General features: G+C 42.3%; 1 protein-coding gene across 1 annotated transcript in view; it reads right to left on the reverse strand.

Moving 5' to 3' along the window:
* The window catches only part of dnmbp (dynamin binding protein), a 130,992-nt gene that overhangs the window by 22,694 nt on the left and 85,151 nt on the right, over positions 1 to 23,147 (reverse strand). Inside the window, exons 5-6 of the mRNA XM_070448136.1 lie at positions 694 to 893; positions 146 to 245 (exon numbers count right to left, since the gene is read on the reverse strand). Of these exons, the coding sequence (XP_070304237.1) occupies positions 146 to 245; positions 694 to 893 (300 nt within the window). The remainder of the gene's footprint in view (positions 1 to 145; positions 246 to 693; positions 894 to 23,147) is intronic.

The following is a 23,147-nucleotide window of genomic DNA, read 5'->3' on the forward strand; positions in this document are numbered from 1 at the left end:
ATTATCGATGCATCGTGCCAACAGCCTCTCCAAGAGGACTTTGAGTTGGCTCTCAGTCAGACTTAGTGGGAGGCACATCTTTCAAGTTTTTCTAATAATTGAGTCATTACGTTCGCTAACAAAAACAGTCTAGGGTTGGCATTACCAATGGAGTCAGTGTCCTGGAGGGTCTTGAAGAGACGACGCGAGAGGTCGATCACAGAGCTGATGTTGCCAAATAGACCGTCAAAGTCAATGTTCTGCACCTTRAGGATGAGTAGAGGTACAGAAATATTTACTGAACTTTTTTGAATCATTTTTTMTTTTTACATGGACAATGCACATGAATCAACAACTCTGCAAATGTGCCAGATGTATTTGTTTTTTAATATGTTGTCTCTGGGCAGTTGGGTAAACATTTTCGAATGACATAATAGTGTGTGCGTAGGTGCGTGTGTATATATCAGTTAGATGTGCAATACATAAGCTCTGTGAAGCTTATAATGTCTATAATAGTGGCATATGTCTTCATAAATTGGGTGTAATATTTATTGTTTTGAAGCTGACCATTAAAATCCATAAAGAATGATAGAGGACGCAATGTTGTATCTGTCCCATTATGGCGACTGTGAACGCACAGGCAGCGCCATTGAGGCATCTCCATTTCGAAGTAGTCAAATTGTCTTCTTCTACTAGTTCTAGTAGTGTGTGTACCTGTTTGCGTTGGAGTGGTTGGATAATCTCCTTGACACACATCTGCAGGTCCTTGATGTAGTCCTTCTCTGTCTGCAGCAGCTCTTCTATGACCTTTGACCTTTTCTCCAGCATCCTTTGCTCGGGGTCCTCGATGGCCACCACTGCAGAGACCGGGGTTGACTCCAGGCACTTGGGCTGGGTCGACAGGAGGGTCATCTCTGAAAGAAAAAAAAGCAAGAAAATAGAGAGGGGGGAAAGAGAGAAAGAGATTTCATGGTTACTGAATGGAATTGAATGTGAAAGTTAGCATGTCAACAAGCATACTTGCCGTGAACGTTAAGCACCTGAGGAGCAGTGGAGAAAAATACAATTAATTCCACTCTTCTGATTAGGCCTTTATACTCCCTGGTTATAAACAATTTTCGAACAAGACCCATTTTCTTTAGACATGTCAGGCTAGACTTTCATCTAGATCTCTGGTGTCAATGGCTGGTCTCTGTGGTGTATGGGAACGGACGGAGAGCCCGTTTCACGCACTGCTGAGCCTTCTGAATGGGCTATGGACCGGAGTGGACTCGGCTCTTTGTCAATGGCACAATAGACTATGACAGCAGCTAGTGAGATATAGGCCTCAGTGGGACAGCGGAGAGACGAGGGATGGGAAGGAGGACAGTTTTAGGAACGGAGAGGAGAAAAGAGGACTGCGGGGATAGAGGGAGAAAGAAAGTCAGGAATTAACGGGGGGAAAGGAAGGGATGTGGGAATGGAAACTATCAAGAGTACGTAAAGAGTGGGCGGGAGACTAGATAGAGAGATGAGAATGAAGAACATAAGGAAGAGGAGGGACATGGATAAAGGAAAGAGGCACAAGGGATGAAAAGGCACAAGGGATGAATAATACATCTGGGAATATGGAAAGCATAAACAAAGATATACAATCAAGCAAAAAGGAGAGAGTGGAGTATGGATGGGACAGAGGGAAACTGGGAATTTAGGAGTGGGGGGAGCATGGACAGAGGATAAAGGCAAGGGGACCAGGGTTGATACCAAAAGTATAATATATMATCAGATTAGGGTCTGTCTATTAAAATATAATTACAGTCATTATCAAACAACACATTTCACTGCACCCCTCCGGTATGTGACAATAAAACACTACTTTTTTTTTTTCTTTACTAGGATGGGGTCTCAGGAGTAGACATAATGTCAACCTGTGTCACTACACCACAGCAAATGTGTAATGTTGCTGAATCATTAGAAGAGTTGTTTTTAAATGAGCAAAGCCTCCAAACCCTGTACAGGCCTAATATTCGACAGAGATGCACTAACTCCTTCCCGTTTTTGTTCAGTATTTGGTCAGGACTGTTTCTATTATTAATAATAGGGCTACTGTACAAGGAGGGTGTCCAAATATGAAGTGGTTACCAGGGTTGGGTTGGATACTTTCTAAATGTAATCCGTTATAGTTACTAGTTACCTGTTCAGAATTGTAATCAGTAATGTAACTTTTGGATTACCCAAACCCAGTAACGTAATCTGATTACATTCAGTTGCTTTTAGATTACTTTCCACTTAAGAGGCTTTAGAAGACAAAAATGTATGTTACCAATTGAACAACATCTATTGTAGGATTAATCAATGTTAAAGTTGATATAGTTGGCAATATATGGATGTTACATTTTACTTTATGGGTTTTTCACTGGCTGTCCACTGGTTTAAAAAACAATGGGCAGCTTAAACTTCTTGGGTTCAAATACACATTTAGATTTCTTAACAGTCATCCACAACAACCACAATCCGTAAGGCGCAAATAGCTAAATGAGAGAGCAGCAGTGTGATTCACCTCAATACGCTATGTAGATATCAATAATAAGTGATATCCGTATCGCTGTAGACTACACCACTGCTGTCATCCTTATGCACATTTGTGGCCTGCTGGAGGTCATTTTGCAGGGCTCTGGCAGTGCTCCTCCTTGCACAAAGGCGGAGGTAGCAGTCCTGCTGCTGGGTTGTTGCCCTCCTACGGCCTCCTCCACGTCTCCTGATGTACTGGCCTGTCTCCTGGTAGCGCCTCCATGCTCTGGACACTACGCTGACAGACACAGCAAACCTTCTTGCCACAGCTCGCATTGATGTGCCATCCTGGATGAGCTGCACTACCTGAGCCACTTGTGTGGGTTGTAGACTCCGTCTCATGCTACCACTAGAGTGAAAGCACCGCCAGCATTCAAAAGTGACCAAAACATCAGCCAGGAACATAGGAACTGAGAAGTGGTCTGTGGTCACCACCTGCAGAACCACTCCTTTATTGGGGTGTCTTGCTAATTGCCTATAATTTCCACCTTTTGTCTATTCCATTTGCACAACAGCATGTGAAATTTATTGTCAATCAGTGTTGCTTCCTAAGTGGACAGTTTGATTTCACAGAAGTGTGATTGACTTGGAGTTACATTGTGTTGTTTAAGTGTTCCCTTTATTTTTTTGAGCAGTGTATAATATAAACATCACACACACAGAGTACCAGTAAAAAGATTGGACACAACTACTCATTCAAGCTGTTTTTTTTTGTACTATTTAATAGTGAAGACATCAAAACTATGAAATAACACATATGGAATCATGTAGTAACCAAAAAAGTGTAAAAAAAATATATATTTCATATTTTATTTATATTTTATTTCATCTTTGCATTCACTCAACCAGCTTCACCTGTAATGCTTTTCCAACAGTCTTGAAGGAGTTCCCACATATGCTGAGCACGTTGGTGGCTGCTTTCCTTCACTCTGCGGTCCACCTTTTCCCAATCCATCTAAACTCACATTTGGACTCATCAGACCAAAGGACAGTTTTCCACCGGTATAATGTCCATTGCTCGGGTTTTTTTTGCCCAAGCAAGTCTCTCTTCTTATTGTGTCCTTCAATAGTGGTTTCTTTGCAGCAATTCGACCATGAAAGCCTGATTCACGCAGTCTTCTCTGAACATGCTGTCCCCTGTACTTGAACTCTGTGAAGCATTTATTTGGGCTGCAATTTCTGAGGCTGGTAAGTCTAATGAACTTATCCTCTGCAGCAGAGGTAACTCTGGGTCTTCCTTTCCTGAGGCGGTCTTCATGAGAGCCAGTTTCATCATAGCMCTTGATGGTTTTTGCGACTGCACTTGAAGAAACTTTCAAAGTTCTTGATATTTTCTGTATTGACTGACCACGTCTTAAAGTAATGAAGGACTGTCATTTCTCTTTGCTTATTTGAGCTCTTGACATAATATTGACTTGGTCTTTTACAAAATAGGGCTATCTTCTGTATACCACCCCTAACTTGTCACAAAACAACTGATTGGTTTAAACGCATTAAGAAGGAAATAAATTCAACAAATTAACAAGGCACACCTGTCTAGTTTGAGAAACAGACGCCTCACAAGTCCTCAACTGGCAGCTTCATTAAATAGTACCCGCAAAACACCAATCTCAACGTCAACAGCGAAGAGGCGACTCCYGGATGCTGACCTTCGATGAAGACGGCTGCACACTATTGTCTTTTATTGATGGCGGTTATGATATTGTTTAGGACCTTGAGCGTGGCTGAGGTGCACCCATGACCAGCTCGGAAACCAGATTGCATAGCGGAGAAGGTACGGTGGGATTCGAAATGGTCGGTGATCTGTTTATTAACTTGGCTTTCGAAGACTTTAGAAAGGCAGGGCAGGATGGATATATGTCTTGAGCAGTTTGGGTCAAGAGTGTCTCCCCCTTTGAAGAAGGGGATGATCGCAGCAGCTTTCCAATCTTTGGGAATCTCAGACGATACGAAAGAGAGGTTGAATAGCCTAGTAATAGGGGTTGCAACAATTTCGGCAGATCATTTTAGAAAGAGAGGGTCCAGATTGTCTATCCCGGCTGATTTGTAGGTGTCCAGATTTTGCAGCTCTTTCAGAACATCAGCTATCTGGATTTGGGTGAAGGAGAAATGGGAGAGGCTTGGGCGAAATGCTGTGGGGGGGTTGAKCYGGGTGGGGGTAGCCAGGTGGAAAGCATGGCCAGCCGTATATTTTTTTTAATTGAAATTCTCAATTACAATGGATTTATCGGTGGTGACAGTGTTTCCTAGCCTTAGTGCTGGGCAGCTGGGAAGAGGTGCTCTTATTCTCCATGGACTTTACAGTGTCCCAGAACTTTTTTGAGTTTGTGCTACAGGATGCAAATTTATGTTTGAAAAAGWTAGCCTTAGCTTTCCTAACTGCCTGTGTATATTGGTTCCTAACTTCCCTGAAAAGTTGCATATCACGGGGGCTATTCGATGCTAATGCAGAATGCCACAGGATGTTTTTGTGCTGGTCAATGGCAGTCAGGTCTGGAGTGAACCAAGGGCTATATCTGTTCCTGGTTCATTTAAAAAAAAATGGYGCATGCTTATTTAAGATGGTGAGGAAGGCACTTTTAAAGAATAACCAGGCATCCTCTACTGGCGGGATGAGGTCAATATCCTTCCAGGATACCCGGGCCAGGTCGATTAGAAAGGCCTGCTCGCAGAAGTGTTTTAGGGAGCGTTTGACAGTGATGAGGGGTGCTCTCCCTCTCTCTCTCTCRCRCCCRSTGTSTCTRTRTCTRRRRCTSTGTSTCTRTRTCTCTSTYTKTCTCTCRCRCTSTSTRTRTRTRTCTCRCRCTCTCTCTCTCGCTCTCTGTGTGCATCTCTCTGTCTTTCTCTGTGTGTGTCTCTCTGTCTCGCTCTCTTTCAGTCTCTTTCTTTCTGTGTCTTGGTCTCCCTGTGTCTCTCTCCCTCTATTTTCTTGGTCTCCATCAGTCTCTTTCTTTCTGTGTCTCGGTCTCCCTGTGTCTCTCTCCCTCTATGTCTTGGTCTCCATCAGTCTCTCGCGCAGCCCTTTCTTTCTTTCTTTCTTTCTCTCTCTCTCTCTCCCTCTCTTTGCGTGTGTCTCTGTGTCTCTCTCTCTTTGGGTCCCAGTATCTGTCTCTCTCTCATTCTTTCTCTCTCCGTGTCTCTCTTGCTCAGTGTTTCTCTATGTGTCTCTTTCCCTCACTCTCCCTCTGTGTCTGCATCTCTGTGTCTCCGTCTCTGTCTCGGTCTTTCTGCCTCTTTTTCTCTCTGTCGCATGGGTCTAGTCGAGCTCCCAGTGCATCTGGTGTTGCTCCTAGTAATGGTATGTGCTTTAATCTGTGTCTGACAATACTGGCTCACTGAGTCAGTGGCTAAGATAGTCGGGGTGAGGACAACAGAAAGTCAGGTGCAAGGGCTGTGGTTCTTCTGGCTGCTTATCCTAGGATGCAAGAGGTGGCAGGGAYGCTCAGGTAACGACTACCTGCCAGGCAATACAAATAATATYAAATATATAGCCATGTCATGACAGTCCTGTGAGGATCAGAATGGGTCAGATCAGACTGGTGTGGGATGACTAACCAGGTCTCTCTCTCTCTCCCACAGAGAGGGGAGGGGGCTGCTGGATGGTCAACAGTTTACACCCTGTTGTAAATTACAGGAGAAGGAGACTTTCTTTCCCCTTCCAGTATTTAACCCAAGGAATGTTCTTTGTTAACAGACTTTTTCCTGCCGAAACTAACACGTTCAAAAATGTGAATAGTGGAACAATATTTTTAACAATGTGGGAAAAGGTCAGTGGGGAGCTATAGAAAACTAATGTCATATGGGTTTTCATTTTATGATGTCATTGTATAGATGAAATACTGTACCTTGTAACTCTATCTGTCAAGCTTCCATCCAATACGCTGTGCTTAGAATATGAAATATTTGGAAAGTATTTTTGTTAAGATATMAATAATTTTAGGAGTCATAACAGATACTGTGCAAAGGATATGATTGCAAGTTAAGTAACRACGCCCCGAGTGAGGACAGAGAGCGTGTCAGACTGACGGAACCGTCCCCTTTTGCCTAGCGTGCATAAAGGCTTGGGAGAGAAATCAATCTTCAGACCAGAACATTGCCAGGTTGCAGCTGTGCGTGTAAAGTGGTCGGAATCCTGAACCCTGAATAATCGACACGAGGTGTWMGCGAGAAGCTCATTTCCCATACAGTCACTGGTACGGCTAATTAGCTGTCCTAAGTCAGATAGAGAAAAGCGAATCTAAGAGGCACCATCCTACGAKTCTTCAAACCATCCCATCCTACGACTCTTCAAACCATCCCACCCTACTACGAGTTTCAAATCACCATATTCTCCCACCACCATCACCAATGGCTATCTTCCAGAGAGAACAACAATAGAAGAGACTTGTCCGGACCCTTTCGGACAATCAGAGCCTTTCAAGCGTGCAGCTGAAAAGGCCAACCCACATCRTTCCTAAGATGGCCTGGTTCCGACAGAGATAAACGGCAAACAAAGGCATTCACACATAAATACATTCATGATTTCATAATGGGCGGCGGTTCGTGTGCAAAGTATATTATTAATGTGAGAATAGTTGTCAAATGTATCCATGATAAGTGTCTCTTTCTCTCTCCTCCCCCCCCTCCCCCATCTCTGTTGTAACAAGTCATCATATTGTGTTAATACGATGGAAACAGTTCCCTAGCGGACTAAGTTTCTAGTCAATAATCTATGTGTGTTAATCCTGTGTTATTATTTAGTTAGCTAGTAAATAAATAAACCAATTTGTGTAGTACTGAATCATGAGTAAGGCTGGGTTTTTTGCAGATGCATGATGTTACGACTGCTCAGAATGATGATATGACAAGAGGTTATGATTAATATGTTGGCTGTTTTATGGATGTTATAGGTAAAGACCATATAGAGTTCATTTCGGGAGATGGTAACTCTTTAAAGTGATGCCCCAAATTCCTAATGAGTTAATTGTTACATGATTAATTTAATTAAAATCGGGTAACAATAAAACATAGTTAGTGGATTAAATAAATAACAGTCATCAGATTAATGAAAGTCACAACACCCAATACACACAGATGWTCCCACTTCCATCTCAAAACAATTCAATCATTGTCAGGAGCTCTTTGAGAAACTTACAAGAAAGTGCATTCAATCAAAGTAGTTGAGACAACTATATATTGTGAGGAAGTAAAACTCCTCAAAGTAGCTGCTATCTGCAGAATCAGTGCTACAAAGGAAAAATGGAAAGGGGCTGCGAAACAAACAAAGGTGACAGGGCAGGGAATACACTTCTCACCCATATGACATTKATTTAATATTATTACCTTGTAGCCCAGTTTGATTTAGATACTTTGCTTACATGCTCAGGTCTTGTAGTTATATGTACACTCAACTTGTACTGCGCTGACTCAGATGACTGACGATAAACTAAAATAAATGGATAATAAGATGATTGATGGAGCTGTATTATTTGCTTTCAGTGGAGCCTTTGACATTATTGATCATCATTTGTTATTGAAAATGTTTATATCACCTGCCATCACACGGTTGGAGAGTTACTTATCCAATAGAACTCAGAGAGTATTCTTTAATGGAAGCTTCTCCAACATCAGATATGCAGTGTCCCTCAGGGCAGTTGCCTTGGYCCATTACTCTTCTCTATTTTTACAAATGATTTGCCACTMGTCTTACAAGAAGCTAAAATGACTATGTATGCTGARGARTGCACACTCTACACATAATCACCTACAGCCAGTGAGCTCACTGAGACTCTTAGCAAGGAGTTACAGTGAGTGTCAGAATGGGTAATTAAGGGATGAACCATCAAGTGTGCCTATAGGCTATTTAGTGTGGTCTCAATCAAKTGATCCATAGTCTACGAGAAGTGTATGCGCAGAGAAGAAAAGAGCAAAGATATATTTCTAAGAAAATTGACTTGAGTCTTTTGCACTACTGGGATAGCGTAAATAAAACTAGGCTGCATTACACACTGCACTGGATATTGCAACCTTGAGCCCAGTCATGCACTGCTCTTGTTGATTGTTTTTTTTGCGCTGCCTAACCAATGCTGTGCTGTGTAGGCAGTTCAGGAGAGTCAAATAGTTATTTGAATTTTTCTTCTTCAAAAAATGTAATATCTTGCGTGTGAACTAGCCTATAGCCTATGTTCTGTTCAGTTTGAGAAGGAAAGGGCGAAGAGGAGGAGGAGGAGGACCGGAGGTCAACTTTGATAGCTTGCTACTACTATAATTGATTTGAATAAAAACAATATGTTTCTTGCTTATGACGTATTTATCAGAGTTATTGACCTCACAATACGCCAGATTCGAGTAACTTACATTGTGGTGCTGACACTTCAAGCAGCAGCCGCGGCCCAATCAATCAGAAATGGACAGCTCATGTTGTTGAAAGTAGGCAAATTTGAGTAGGCACAATTAATGCCAACCGTCTAAATTCTTATTAGACGTTACTAACAACAACAGGGCTTTGTGTTTGGAGCCTGATTCTTCCTATTTAAGAAATAAGAGGTAGGTCTACCTGTTTGACAGACAGAATTAGGCTATAGGCTGCTATATATRTTGCACTCTTTAAATAMACTACCTCCATGTCAGTGAAGGGCAGTTAAGTTAGAAGCTTTTAGAAGATAGGTTTTATCTCAAGGCCATGAGACRGTTAAACAGCCATCACTAACATTGAGTGTCTGCTGCCAACATACTGACTCAAATCTCTGGCCACTCTAATAAATTGATTTAATAAAGGTATCACTAGTCACTTTAAATWARGGCACTTTAATAACGTCTACATATCCTACATTACTTATCTCATATGTATATACTGTATTCTATACCGTCTACTGCATCTTGCCTATMCCGCACGGRCATCGCTCATTCATATATTTATATGTACATATTCTTATTCATCCCTTTACACTTGTGTGTATAAGGTAGTTGTTGTGAGATTGTTAAGATTACTTGTTAGACATTACTGCACTGTCGGAACTAGAAGCATTTCGCTATCTGCTAACCATGTGTATGTGACCAATAAAATGTGATTTAATTTGATTCAGCTTGTCAACACTTACGAAAACAAGTAGTGAAGACGTCAATCTCTCTTATGGTTCAAAGTAGAAGAGAGATTGACGTCTTCACTACTTGTTTTCGTAAGTGTTGACAAGCTGAATCAAATTAAATCACATTTTATTGGTCACATACACATGTCAATCTCTCTTCTACTTTGAACCATAAGAGATTGACATGCATGTCATTAATGTTAGCTCTCCGTGTACTTTTAAGTGGCAGCCGTGCTGCCCTGTTCCAACTGCAATTTTCCTTAAAGTCCCTCTGTCGCACCTGACCACACGACTGAACAGTAGTCCAGGTGCGACAAAACCAGGGCCTGTTGGACCTGCCTTGTTGATAGTGTTGTTAAGAAGGCAGAGCAGCGCTTTATTATTGACAGACTTCTCCACAAGTGTTCGACGCGTAAATGTGTGTCTTCAGGTCTCAGGCAAGTTGGCTTATTAAGCTAGTCCTCTGAACCAAATGAAAGCCTGGGTTGCAGGACAAACTTGAGATGAGAGGTAGAGCACAAATATCCTCTATGCGAACTGGATGGGAAATGTTAACACACATGTTTAACACCAGTGAAAGTTWTGCTTTTGATTCAACCAGTCCTTTGCCAAGGATGCGGCATTCAACTTCACACTCCTCTATGGACCGCATTAGGATTTTTTTTTACAAGACTTCAATTAACGCCACAAAATGCTACATTGAAAGACCTTGGGTCAAACACAGGCCAACAATCTTCACTCTGAAATCAGGATGTGTTTCGATACAGCCCATATTTATCTTTAAAAAATGACTTCCTTTCTTAAAAGTTCAGAGAACAGATACTGTGAAGGCCGACATTAACATTGATACCTCAGCTGAGAATTTAAGTGAATGAAAGAGGGAAAGAGACAGAGAGAGACCCACCTGTAGCCAAGCACCTTTGCTCCACCCTGCCCCACGCCCACACACTCCCACAAACAGGTTCAAGTCAGCCCAGTCATTCCTAGGCAGCCTATTCTCCAAAGTACAGTCCCACTTGTAGTTTCCCTGTCTTGCTCTAGCCTCATGGAAGGGTTTCTCTATTTGTCTCAGTGCACAGGCTCTATTCTATTCCCACATTACCATGAGAATGGATGGAAACCCTCCATGATTAGACACAACCCAGTGCACGCAGACACCCCGGTGCACAGTAAAGACTTGAACTGGACTATGTCTGGACTGGATTATTCATGTCCATGAAGAAAAACTGTGTGAGTGTTTCTGAATACCACATAGACCCTTAGAACATACTCCCAAGCCAATCCTGTAGAACTTTCACTATAATGCTTAATAATACATTATACATCTATCCAATCTATATATATATATATATATATATATATATATTATACACCTATCCAATCTACATATATATTATACACATATCCAATCTATATATATATAAAATACATCTATCCAATCTATATATATATTATACATCTATCCAATCGATATATATATATATATATATATATAATACATCTATCCAATCTATATATATATATATATAATACATCTATCCAATCTATATATATATATATATATATATATTATACATCTATCCAATCTTCACAGATCTACATGAGAGACCGGGTGTAGTAGGGGCTAGGGGTCGTTTTGCAATTCAGTGTATGCACATGATGTGAGAGGGTATGTAAGATCTGTATATCTGCATGCACACACATGCAACAAGGCTGTATCTGAAAACATTCCTTGCTTCCTTGATACTTGTTTTCTCCAGTCCTCTCCTCTCAAAGTGGGAAAGACGGGAGGTGAGGAATGCAAAAAAACAAGGACAGAGGAAGCAAGGATTTGACGGTGAGTAATGTTTTCAGATATAGACCCACTGTCTAGGGAGAAGGGGTGGTTTCTGGACAGGGCCAACATGAACACCCACAACACTCCCTTTCTGACACACACGCCTGGTCCAGTCTGATTTGCAAGCCGGGCTCTGCGTTTTAAATCGGAACTAGGCCTAATAACTGACACAACTACGCCCCCAACAGGCTGAATACCATCTTGAGGATCTCAAACAGGTCCCACATTCCTCTCTCTCTCTCTCACTCTTTTCTCTCACTGTCTGTGTGTAACTGTTATAAGGAACTTGCAGCATGCATCTCATATCAACATTTAAATGATAAATAACAGAGAGAAATTAGTTGGCAACATTGTATGACATACTCATTTGAGACAAAGATTTTTGTGGGGGTGTGATCTGTGAATTCRTTGAGTCATGTTTTATGTGGAACATGCAACACTGTCTAGAGGTTACCTGCTGAGTTTGTGTTTCAATGTGAAGTCGAAGGTCGCGCACAATACGTGCTGTGTGCTCGGCCCAAAGTTCACACAAGAACGCCCTGTTGCTGTGGCAACCATAATAGCATGGGGGCCTCTTATAATCAAGCCAAGGTTTGAAGTGTGGGGAGTGGCTTCGCTGGAACGGAATTATAGATTGTGGAACAGAGTAAAAAAGCTGAAGGGAAAAAAAGTGTAGTCACAATGCCAAAATGAAGCATGTACATTTCTTCTCTTTAAAATAGTCTTTCAGTCTGTGGCTTGCATGAACTAAGGTATAAACATAAAAAAACACATATACAAAAATTGATCATACAAACCGCTGAATCTCTATCCTGACTTTGTGTAGCCTATTCTTCCCCTGAATGTGCGCCAGTGAATATAATCTTATCTTGTTCCTATTCCGAAACTCACAATACATTGAAGTTGCCCATATACAGTACAGTTGAAGTTGGAAGTTTACATACACCTTAGCCAAATACATTTAAACTCAGTTTTTCACAATTCCTGACATTTAATCCTAGTAAAGATTCCCTGTCTTAGGTCAGTTAGGATCACCACTTTATGAATTAAGAATGTGACATTTCAGAATAATAGTAGCGKGAATGATTTATTTCAGGTTTTATTTCTTTCATCACATTCCCAGTGGGTCAGAAGTTTACATACACTCAATTAGTATTTGGTAGCATTGCCTTTAAATTGTTTAACTTGGGTCAAACGTTTTGGGTAGCCTTCCACAAGCTTCCCACAATAAGTTGGGTGAATTTTGGCCCATTCCCACTGACAGAGCTGGTGTAACTGAGTCAGGTTTGTAGGCCTCCTTGCTCGCACACGCTTTTTCAGTTCTGCCCACACATTTTCTATAGGATTGAGGTCAGGGCTTTGTTATGGCCACTCCAATACCTTGACTTTGTTGTCCTTAAGCCATTTTGCCACAACTTTGGAAGTATGCTGTGGTCATTGTCCATTTGGAAGACCCATTTGCAACCAATCTTTAACTTCCTGACTGATGTCTTGATATGTTGCTTCAATATATTCACATAATTTTGTCCCTCCTGCAGCAAAGCTCTCCCACAACATGATCCTGCCACCCCCGTGCTTCACGGTTGGGATGGTGTTCATCGGCTTGCAAGCCTCCCCCTTTCTCCTCCAAACATAACAATGGTCATTATGGCCAAACAGTTCTATTTTTGTTTCATCAGACCAGAGAACATTTCTCCAAAGAGTACAATCTTTGTCCCCATGTGCAGTTGCAAACCGTAGTCTGTTTTTTTTATGGTGGTTTTGGAGCCTGTCTCTTATACACATCTAGATGTGTATAAGAGACAGGCTTAGCTTTATCTTGGCCAGGTCGCAGTTGAAAATGAGAACATGTTCTCAAATAGCCTACCTGGTTAAATAAAGGTGAAATAAAAAATACAAAACTTTTGTACCTGTTTTCTCCAGCATCTTCACAGGGTCCTTTGCTGTTGTTCTMGGATTGATTTGCACTTTTCGCATCAAAGTTCGTTCATCTCTAGGAGACAGAACGCGTCTCCTTCCTGAGAGGTATGATGGTTGCGTGGTCCCATGGTGTTTATACTTGCGTACTATTGTTTGCACAGATGAACGTGGTATCTTCAGGCGTTTGGAAATTGCTCCRAAGGATGAACCAGACTTGTGGAGGTCTTGGCTGATTTCTTTTGATATTCCCATGATGTCAAGCTAAGAGGCACTGAGTTTGAAGGTAGGCCTTGAAATACATCCACAGGTACACCTCCAATTGACTCAAATGATGTCAATTAGTCTATCAGAACCTTCTAAAGCCATGACATTTTCTGGAATTTTCCAAGCTGTTTAAAGGCACAGTCAACTTAGTGTATGTAAACTTCTGACCCACTGGAATTGTGATACAGTGAATTATAAGTTAAATAATCTGTCTGTAAACAATTGTTGGAAAAATTACTTGTGTCATGCAGAAAGTAGATGTCCAAACCGACTTGCCAAAACTATAGTTTGTTAACAAGAAATTTGTGGAGTGGTTGAAAAATTWGTTTTAATGACTCCAACCTAAGTGTATGTAAACTTCCGACTTCAACTGTATTTCCATGCTTTGTATGCCCCTTTTTGTACACTTATTTTTACACAAGTTCACCTATTTTGGGAAATTCCATTGGTTGGTGTGTTATTAGCGTCAACTTCTTTCACTGGTTGATTTATTTGTTCCCGGAAATACAAGTGACTCACAGCTAGCATATTTGTTCCAGAAGGTGTAAGCAAGAGTTGGTAATTATGGACCCTACAAGTTCACAAGAGCCAGGAAAGTAAAACAAACATGGGCCAACTCCTTAGAGCCCACAGTATAATTAAACTTAAACCACACTGGTTTCAGCAAGCAGTGAGATGGGCCACAGGAAAGGAAGACGCTCCACATGTTGGACAGTAGGATACCTCTGTTTACTCCAAAAGCTTAAAGGTCAAAAGGTCAATTTTGGCTCTCTAGTTAACCCTACTGTCAACTCCAAATGCTGTTGGGTGTCTCTGAAGTAGGGTGGCAGGGGCATTCACATACCCAAGCCTGAGTTGCACCAGTGTTTCTTCTATCCCCTCACAAATTCACTTAAGACCACTGGGGTTTCTTTCAAAACATGCACCGTGAAGTTACTTTCGTAGAGCAAAGTACTTGCAGTAAATAAAATATGCTGATGCCAATCATTTTACGCACTGATAACACAACTTTTATGGAAGGTCAAATGAAATGACAATAGTGTTAATAGTCTAATTTCCAAGTTAGAAGTTTGAATTGAAGTTCAAAGGTCAGGATTTAGAATTCTAAGTGGAACAAAACATTTTAATCCTTGCATGAGTTACCTCAAACTCAATTTCTTATGACCCCTCTTCCCATTTTTGAGATAAAAGACAATTGATTTGCTCTAGTTCAGCAAATGAAATTACAAATACCAGGTCCTGTTCAATCAAAACCTGTATTGAGAAGTTTGAAAAACACAGCAATATTCCTCTTGCGATACACTGATATAGATTTAGATTCCTATGGTAAATTAAACGTCAGAACACTGTAGAAATCAAAGACAATCAACAACATAGTCAAGCACGTGAGAAGATACGTTTTCAGCGCAATGCAAAACTTAAGAAATATAAAACTTTTGTATCAATTCTCAAAAATGAGTGCAGGAGATCTGCTGTTGAGAAGAAATCCCCCCCGATGAGTGATTGTATTCTGCACATTGCAAAGTAAGTGCCACTGTAGAAGACATTATAGTCTGTTATTTGGCAAATCTTGTCGCTTGCTAGCTACTTCAACAGTTTCACAAGATAATGTGCTAACTAGCTTGTTCATTTGTGTAAAAACAAATTAGGGAATGTACCAGCAGATAGTGAAGTTATTTCAAATACATGTAACAGGACTACGTGTGTGTGTGTGTGATAGTGAGAGACCAGATGTCAGTGTTTGTGTCAGAGAGCTTGTGCAGTGTTTCTGACCTACATTAGCTGGCTAATTCCCTCCTCGGCTCGAGACCTGGGGCATTTGTCTGCCAGGCTGGCCCCTAGACAGAATGTTACCAGAATGTTGTGAGAAGGTTGTCTAAGGATTTTCTGATTAATCCCCCATCTGCCCATCAGCAGCTGCTGCTCATGGATTACTACGGAGACCAGCAACAGGCACCTCCACAGACAAACACACACGCACACTCTTGGTACATGCAACTTGAAATTCAGTCCCTCTGTGGAGGAGTCACCKTAGTGTTCATAACAGCCTGGGACCAGACAGAACTCACCACCTTCTCTTCCTCCTCACTGTGTTGACGTTAGGGATTACTGGTTGGAAACATGGTCAGTGTGTGTGTTTGGGGAGGGGGGGAGAAGGTAGTGAGTTCTGTCTGGTACCAGGCTGTGCTGAGCACTAGGGTGCTTCACCTGCTTCTTGAAGCAAACTCCCGAGGAGAAGTGCTCTCTTGCTCTGACATATTTAGGCACACACACACACACACACACACACACACACACAAATACTCACTCAGTTCACCTGAATGGTGACACAATGGTAATCTGCGGTGCTTAACACCTGCCACAGACATTCCATCCAGCCAGGACAAAGTCCTACTTAGACAGAGTGTCTAAGAGCAGCCACACCATTAAATGGATAGTTCACCCATATGACAAAATGAAGTGTGAAAAATGCAAATATTGGTATCAATAACTTGCATTGGATTTGTGCCTTTGGAAACAGTGGCCAGGTAAACAAAAACAGCGCATGGATTGGTGTCTTACGTTGTCTATAACCTGCTTACAGGGTACGGAAACCAATATGCAATTTAGTAATTTGGGTGAACTATCCCTTTAAGACAGCAATGGAATGAGTCATGTGAAACACCCGAGCAAGAGACTGATGACAAATGCCACTTCTTCTGTGCAGATTTGAAGATAGAGACAGACACAGACACAGAGAGAGACACAGACACAGACACAACAAACAGCACAGACACAGAGAGAGAGAGAGACAAGACAGAGACAGAGACAGAGACAGAGACAGAGAGAGAGAGAGAGAGAGAGAAGAAGAGAGAGAGAGGAGAGAGAGAGAGGAGAGAGAGAGAGAGAGAGAGAGAGAGAGAGAGAGAGAGAGAGAGAGAAGAGAGAGAGAGAGAGGAGAGAGAGAGAGCACACACACAGAGGAGAAAAGGAGCCAACAAAAACCAAGAGCCAACATAACCTGCTTGACTGGTTCCTCCGCCCTAAAATACTTTCAGGTTCACCTTCCTAAGACAATAGGCGAAACCACCACGCACTACAAGCCTCAGACTATGTCTGACACACACATGCCTGGAAAGTGAGTGAGCACCTTGGCCTCATTTATAACAGTTGCCTACTAAATATCTGCTATTTCTGAAGAGAATGTGTAGGTATAAAAATGGGAAGGATCATATAGAGCCAAACACTTGAAATAGCTCATCTATTTACAATGATGAAGTAGGTCCAATTAAATATGAGATGGGACGAATAGTATCTCTATTTATTGTATAGGCTACTTTCACCACTGTCAGAAAAGAGAAGGAATGTAATTGTACAATGATCATGGAAATAAATAATTTGTTATTTTAGATTGCAAAGATAAAAMAAAAAATATTTTCGCTCTTCTCACTAACGGCAAATGTTTGTATCTTGTTATATTTTCCAGTATTTCATTTTTTTTTTATTATCAATAAGTGTGTCATCATATCCCCCATTTGCACAAAATACTTACTTGCCTGGTTTCAATGCAATACTACAACCCCTAGACATATTCTGTAGGATGGTCTAAAGTTTGTGGAGGTAAGAACATTCGAACGTCAAGTTTCAGTTATTATAAATGAGTGGAAACTATTGCGCGCTCGTGTCGGGGTATATTTTGTACGTATGCAACGTTTTAATAAATGAGGCCCCAGGCCACAACACTTTAGACGTCCATTGTAAGTGCAACTAAAGGTCATTCGTCTGAGGTTGAGACTTCGGAAAATACAGGACACTTCACATTACAATCGTGGCTTACAATTCAATCTTGGTGAAATTTTCATATGATCCAATCGTGGGTGGAAATGAACTGGTGACTCGTTGTTGCTGGGCGGCTGGGTTGCTCCCCCAAAAAAACACTGTTTTTATTTTGTAAGCGCTCAATGGATTGGTGTCAGGAAAGCTGATCCTAGATCAGCAATAAAGAGGAAAACTTCCTATAACCCCATGTTCTGGCCTCTGCCTACTTTACATAACTGAATCCTTCCCAGCACACAGACGTTTACCTTGTTTCTGCTTACTGTTGATGGCAAACTCTGACCTCCGCAGAGCGCTGGGGGCGGTCCTCCTGTAGAAACTGTTACGGTCAAGGGAGCCCATGTAGACGGGCTTACGTGCCCGCCTGGGGTGGTTCACGGTCCCCATGAGGCTACCTGAATCCAGGTGGGACCCGTTTTCACGGTCCTTGTCGTGGCACAGGTGACGGTCGTAGGACCGCCGCTCCCGTGCGGGCTGATTGTGGTCCTCAACCCATCCTTCACAGTGCTTCCCACTGCCGGGGTATTCCTCATACCTGGAGTCCATAGATAATGATCGCAAATCCCTGTAATGGTCTTCTTCCTTACGATCACAGTGGTCCTTTCCCTTGTCGTTGCAGTGGTCCTTTTCTCTGCGATCACAGTGGTCCTTTCCTTTGTAGTTGTACCGGTCCCTTTCCTTGTGGTCATAACTATCACTCTTTTTAAGCAAATAGTGGTCCTTTTCCTTTTGGTCATAGTGGTCATTCTCTCTGAGCTCATAATGGGTCTTCTCCTTATGGTCATAATAATCCTCCCTGCGAACATAGCGGTATTTTACGTAGTGGTCCTCTTTCCTATTGTCTTGTCTGTAGTCCAAATAATCATTTTCTGTGTGGTCATTCTTGCTCTGTCTCCTGCGGTCAAAATATTCCTGATCTTTAAGGTCGTACAGGTCACCATCTTTGCGGTCATGATGGCCTATGTCCCTAGGGTTGTACCGGTCTGTGTGATCATACTGGTCTGACTCTTTGCGATCATAACGGTCATGATCTTGATAAAACTCATTTTCCAGGTCCCAATAGTCCCGTTTTTTGCAGTCATAGTGGTCCCCATCTCTGTCTTTGTAGAGGTCACACTGTTTGTAGGGATACTCCTCCTCTTTGTGGTCATATTTGTCCCTGTCTATGTCATACTGCGCCTGACGTCTGTGGACATCCCTGTAATCCTTGATTTGTGTCTCTCGGTTGTGCTCCTGGTAGTTGTGGTCCTCCGGGCCTGGGTAGAAGCAATGTTTACCAGACCACTCTTGCACTCTCCTGGGTTCCAGGTGGCCATTATCTGAGGCAGAGCGGAAATAAAGGTCCCTGCTTTGAGGCCTTGTGTCTCTATAGGGCACTCTGTCATAGTCCTCATACTCCCAGCTGGCCTGCCGACCGGCATTCCCCTGCCTCAGGTTGGCCTGGTAGTCCCATTGCCCTGGCCACGGAGTTGGCACAGACCTTGGAGCTGCCACCGGTACAGGGGCCAGCACTGGCGCTGGAGCTAGCTTATAACCGTGGTATCCAACCACCTGTTGCTGCTTCTGCTGGAACTGTGGTTGCTGTTGCAGACGGACCATCCTTTCCTTGGCATAGTCACAATTCCCCAACTCTTCCATACTCTTGCCCCTCCGTGGGGGCATCCCAGTGCCGGAGCTCCAGTCCAAGGGTCCAGTCTCAGCCTGGAAGCCATTAACTACCTGGCCCTTCATGGTGCCGTTTCTGATACAGCTCTCAGTGCTGCCGTTGCTCCTACAACGATGTGATGGCTTATTCTATCTCCCCATACTATGGCATTCCAGAGCACAGCAACGTGGGAGACTCAACCACCTGTCAGACATACTCGCTCTTTATCGCTCTCACTCCTTCTCTTAGGGCTGCCTGAACTGGACTGCCCTGCTAAGGCACCTCCCAGCTTCTGTGTTACAAAATCCTTCCCTCCCCCGGCAGCCCGGTGAATCACGTCAGTGGGGAGGGGCAGGTGAAGGAAGGAGGGGCCATTCTTGGTAAATCATTCAGTAGTCACATGAGTGGTGGATTACAGTCAGCCCCTCTCAGCGTTTTCATTGGTCAGTTGCTATGTTTGCAGGAAAACACAGGCTGGCTGGGTAGATTTCCTTCTCCAGAGGAAGGAGACTAACGTTCTTTTCAAGAGAATGCCTTTGGCGTGTGTGAGACTTGGCACCAAGCAACTTCCACTTCAGAGAATGTTCCTTTTGTTTTTCCATCCTCTTTTGTTTTTCTTTCATTTACACATTATGAAAAAGGACACTTTCTTAATCAAATTCTCCACGTTATCTGGGTAAACTTCCAGACTAATGTGTTTTCTCAGTTCCTCAGAACTTAAGGCCGAATCAAGTCGTCTTATGTTGGAGCTTGGTCAAAGTAAACACGGGAACCAGTTATTCTGTGCAAAAATAAGAGCAAATCAACAGTGTATGAGGCCCCGTTTGCCCTACATTTGGAGTGGAATAATGAATTTACGCATGAACACATTCACATGATTTCATAAAAGAAGGCTGGAATGTGCGTGTCTGTGACCGAGCGAGTGAAAGGAGGTGGAAAAGGCTTTGGGGACAGGGGCTGATTATTCTAGAGTGTACTGGAAAGTGTCTCTTCACTCTACAATGAGCTATTGTTGAAAGCCTATCCCTGGTTTCAGAGGCTACGGTATATTTCAGTGTGAGAAAAAAAACCAGGCCTATTCATAAGCTTGGGGGTATAGGATATCCCCCCTTTCCCTTCCATCAAAGAGCCAATTATACGATGGTCGACGTTTACAGCCCCCCTTCCCCACACAAACAGTATCTCTCCATCTCCCAACCATCCCCTAKTGGTGTAGGGAAGAGGGAAATAGAGAAATGGGAGAAACTGAAGTTAAGCTTATTCATTGGATAAAAATAGCTTTCTTCAAACTACTCATGACAGTGAAATCAATGTAGTTGTTGAGCACTAGGCAGAAACCCTACACTAACCACGTTTCCCATCCAGTTTTTATGCGAGTATGGCTGTCGATCATGGGAAAGGGAAAGACCTAGTCAGTTGTACAACTGAATGCATTAGTCGAACCCTATTAAAAAAAAAAATCACGACAGCTGTGATGGAAACAAAGTTTTGGTACAATTGTATAAATGCCGACAGAATTTGTTTGTTCGACATGGTGGGATCTTAGTCTGTAACATTAATTATGGGAGAAATGGAGGTGGAAATATTGATATAATAACAATCATATTGATGTCAACGTAGAGTCACACAATAATATGGTGTGTGGTCCTTCCACTACGACTCGGGAAACCATSCAGATGAAATAAGATGAAATACAAATAAGTTCTGATGAACTTCACAGGGKGGTGAAAGTACACGGTGATGAGCTTGATGCTCCTTTCCAATAAATATCYAGMGTCWTATTGTGGTGACATGAGGATCGATGCTTGYCTGCCTTTTGACAAATACAAATGAGTCTTGCTCTTATCCATAATCATCTCATCATGTAGACTATCCTACCTGCACAGCATCTGCGAGTCGTTGGCTAGAGTGCACTTGCCAAGACAAAACTATTGGTATAGTTGTAAATGCAACGGTAAACGCATCAAACTAGATTTTTATTCGATACATGAAAAGAAGTGATACATTTGTGTGCACTATGTCATCACACACTGATTGTTATCTGCAACAAGTCAGCTTGGTGGAAACACGCGCTGTTGGGAAAATGCACATATTTTCTTTCTGCATATTTTTGAATATTCGCATAAAAATCGGATGCCAATTGTGGAACATACAGTACCTACTATAAAGGATATCGTATGTAATGCTCTTTAATTATCAGTATTTAAGATTTTAACTTCCAATCCACAGGACCCAACCGAAACTTGTTGTGTGTGTGTGTGTGTGTGTTTGGGGTGTGTGTTGTGTGTGTGTGTGTGTTGTGTGTGTGTGGTGGTGTGTGGTGTGTTGTGTGTGTGTTGTGTGTGTGTGTGTGTGTATTCTCATTTACTTCAGGGGGATCAGGTGCAACATTCCAGTCCTGTAATGTTAAGCAAGGCAAGTTTCTGTCATTTAGTTGCCAGTCTTTCTGAGAATTGTCTGAAAATCCTGTCAAACAGAACACATACCCTGATATCCATGTTTAAGTTGTCTGACAGGTGATACCACGCAGGTTAAAGAGATTTACTCAGCCAACCTGGAAATGAATTGGTTGCAATGGAAAGTCAGGTCAAAGAGAGTGACTGCCCCTAAAAACCAACTAATTCCTTTGAAAACGCCGTATGTGCCATCAATATYAGTCAGAAACGTTTATTCTAGTGTCAAAATTATTATTTTGGTCATAAAGTAAGTCTCGTCTAAAATGGAATTTGGAACCTCAGTGTGTCACAAAGAGTAAATGGATTACAATTCTGTCAACAAATCATGCCCCCTTTTGCCAAGCTCCACGTGCAAATCGCCCCTCTGCCCACTTTGCTTCCCTTCATTGAATGGGGCTCTGTTGTTTCATCGCCCCCAACGATTTCAAAGGTTACAGCCATTTGAGACTGAAAAGCTCTATACGGATTGACTAACGGTGGTTTGCATGCCGTGCCGAAGGACCCTTTAATGAGGAATAGGTGGTTGGAGTTTGTTAAGTCCCCACTGATGGCGAGTATAGAGGAAAGCTAGACCATAGATTGCTGGTTATGTATATATTGATAATCATTATCACCATTATCACTAACATAGCTGACGTTAGCTAACCGGCTAGCTAGCTCAAATCGAATTGTATTTGTCACATGCGCCGAATTCAACAGGTGTAGACTTTACTGTGAAATGCTTACTTATGCCCTTTCCCAACAATTCAGAGTAAAAAAAAAAAAAATGCTAATTAAAAAAAGGAAATAGTAGCACAATAAAATAACAATAACAAGGCTACCAGGAGCACTGGTATCGAGTCAATGTGCAGGGGTACGAAGTAGTTTAGGTAATGTGTACATGTAGGTAGGTGTAAAAGTGACTAGGCAATCACAATCCCTCGCCTTCCATTTGGCAAATCTGATCATAACTCTATCCTCCTGATTCCTGCTTACAAGCAAAAAATTAAAGCAGGAAGAACCAGTGACTCAGTCTATATAAAAGTGGTCAGATGAAGCAGATGCTAAACTAGAGGACTATCACAGACTGGAACATGTTCCGGGATTCTTCCGATGGCATTGAGGAGTATAACACCACATCAGTCACTGGCTTTGTCAATAAGTGCATCGAGGACGTCGTCCCCACAGTGACTGTACGTACATACCCCAACCAGAAGCTATGGATTACAGGCAACATTCGCCACGAGCTAAAGGGCAGAGCTGCCGCTTTCAAGGAGCGGGACTCTAACTCAGAAGCTTATAAGAAATCCCACTATGCCCGCCAAAGGAACCATCAAACAGGCAAAGCATCAATACAGGACTAAGGTCGAGTCGTACTACGCCGGCTTTGATGCTCGTCGGATGTGGCAGGGCTTGCAAACTATTACAGACTATAAAGGGAAGCACAACTGAGAGCTGCCCAATGACACGAGCCTACCAGACAAGCTAAATCATTTCTATGCTCGCTTCGAGGCAAGTAACAATGAAACATGCATGAGAGCATCAGCTGGTCCGGATGACTGTGTGATCACGCTCTCCGCAGCCGATGTGAGTAAGATCTTTAAACAGGTCAACATTCACAAGGCCGCTGGGCC

Source organism: Salvelinus sp. IW2-2015, linkage group LG17 (assembly GCF_002910315.2).
Source record: "Salvelinus sp. IW2-2015 linkage group LG17, ASM291031v2, whole genome shotgun sequence".
Classification (NCBI taxonomy): Eukaryota; Metazoa; Chordata; class Actinopteri; order Salmoniformes; family Salmonidae; genus Salvelinus; species Salvelinus sp. IW2-2015.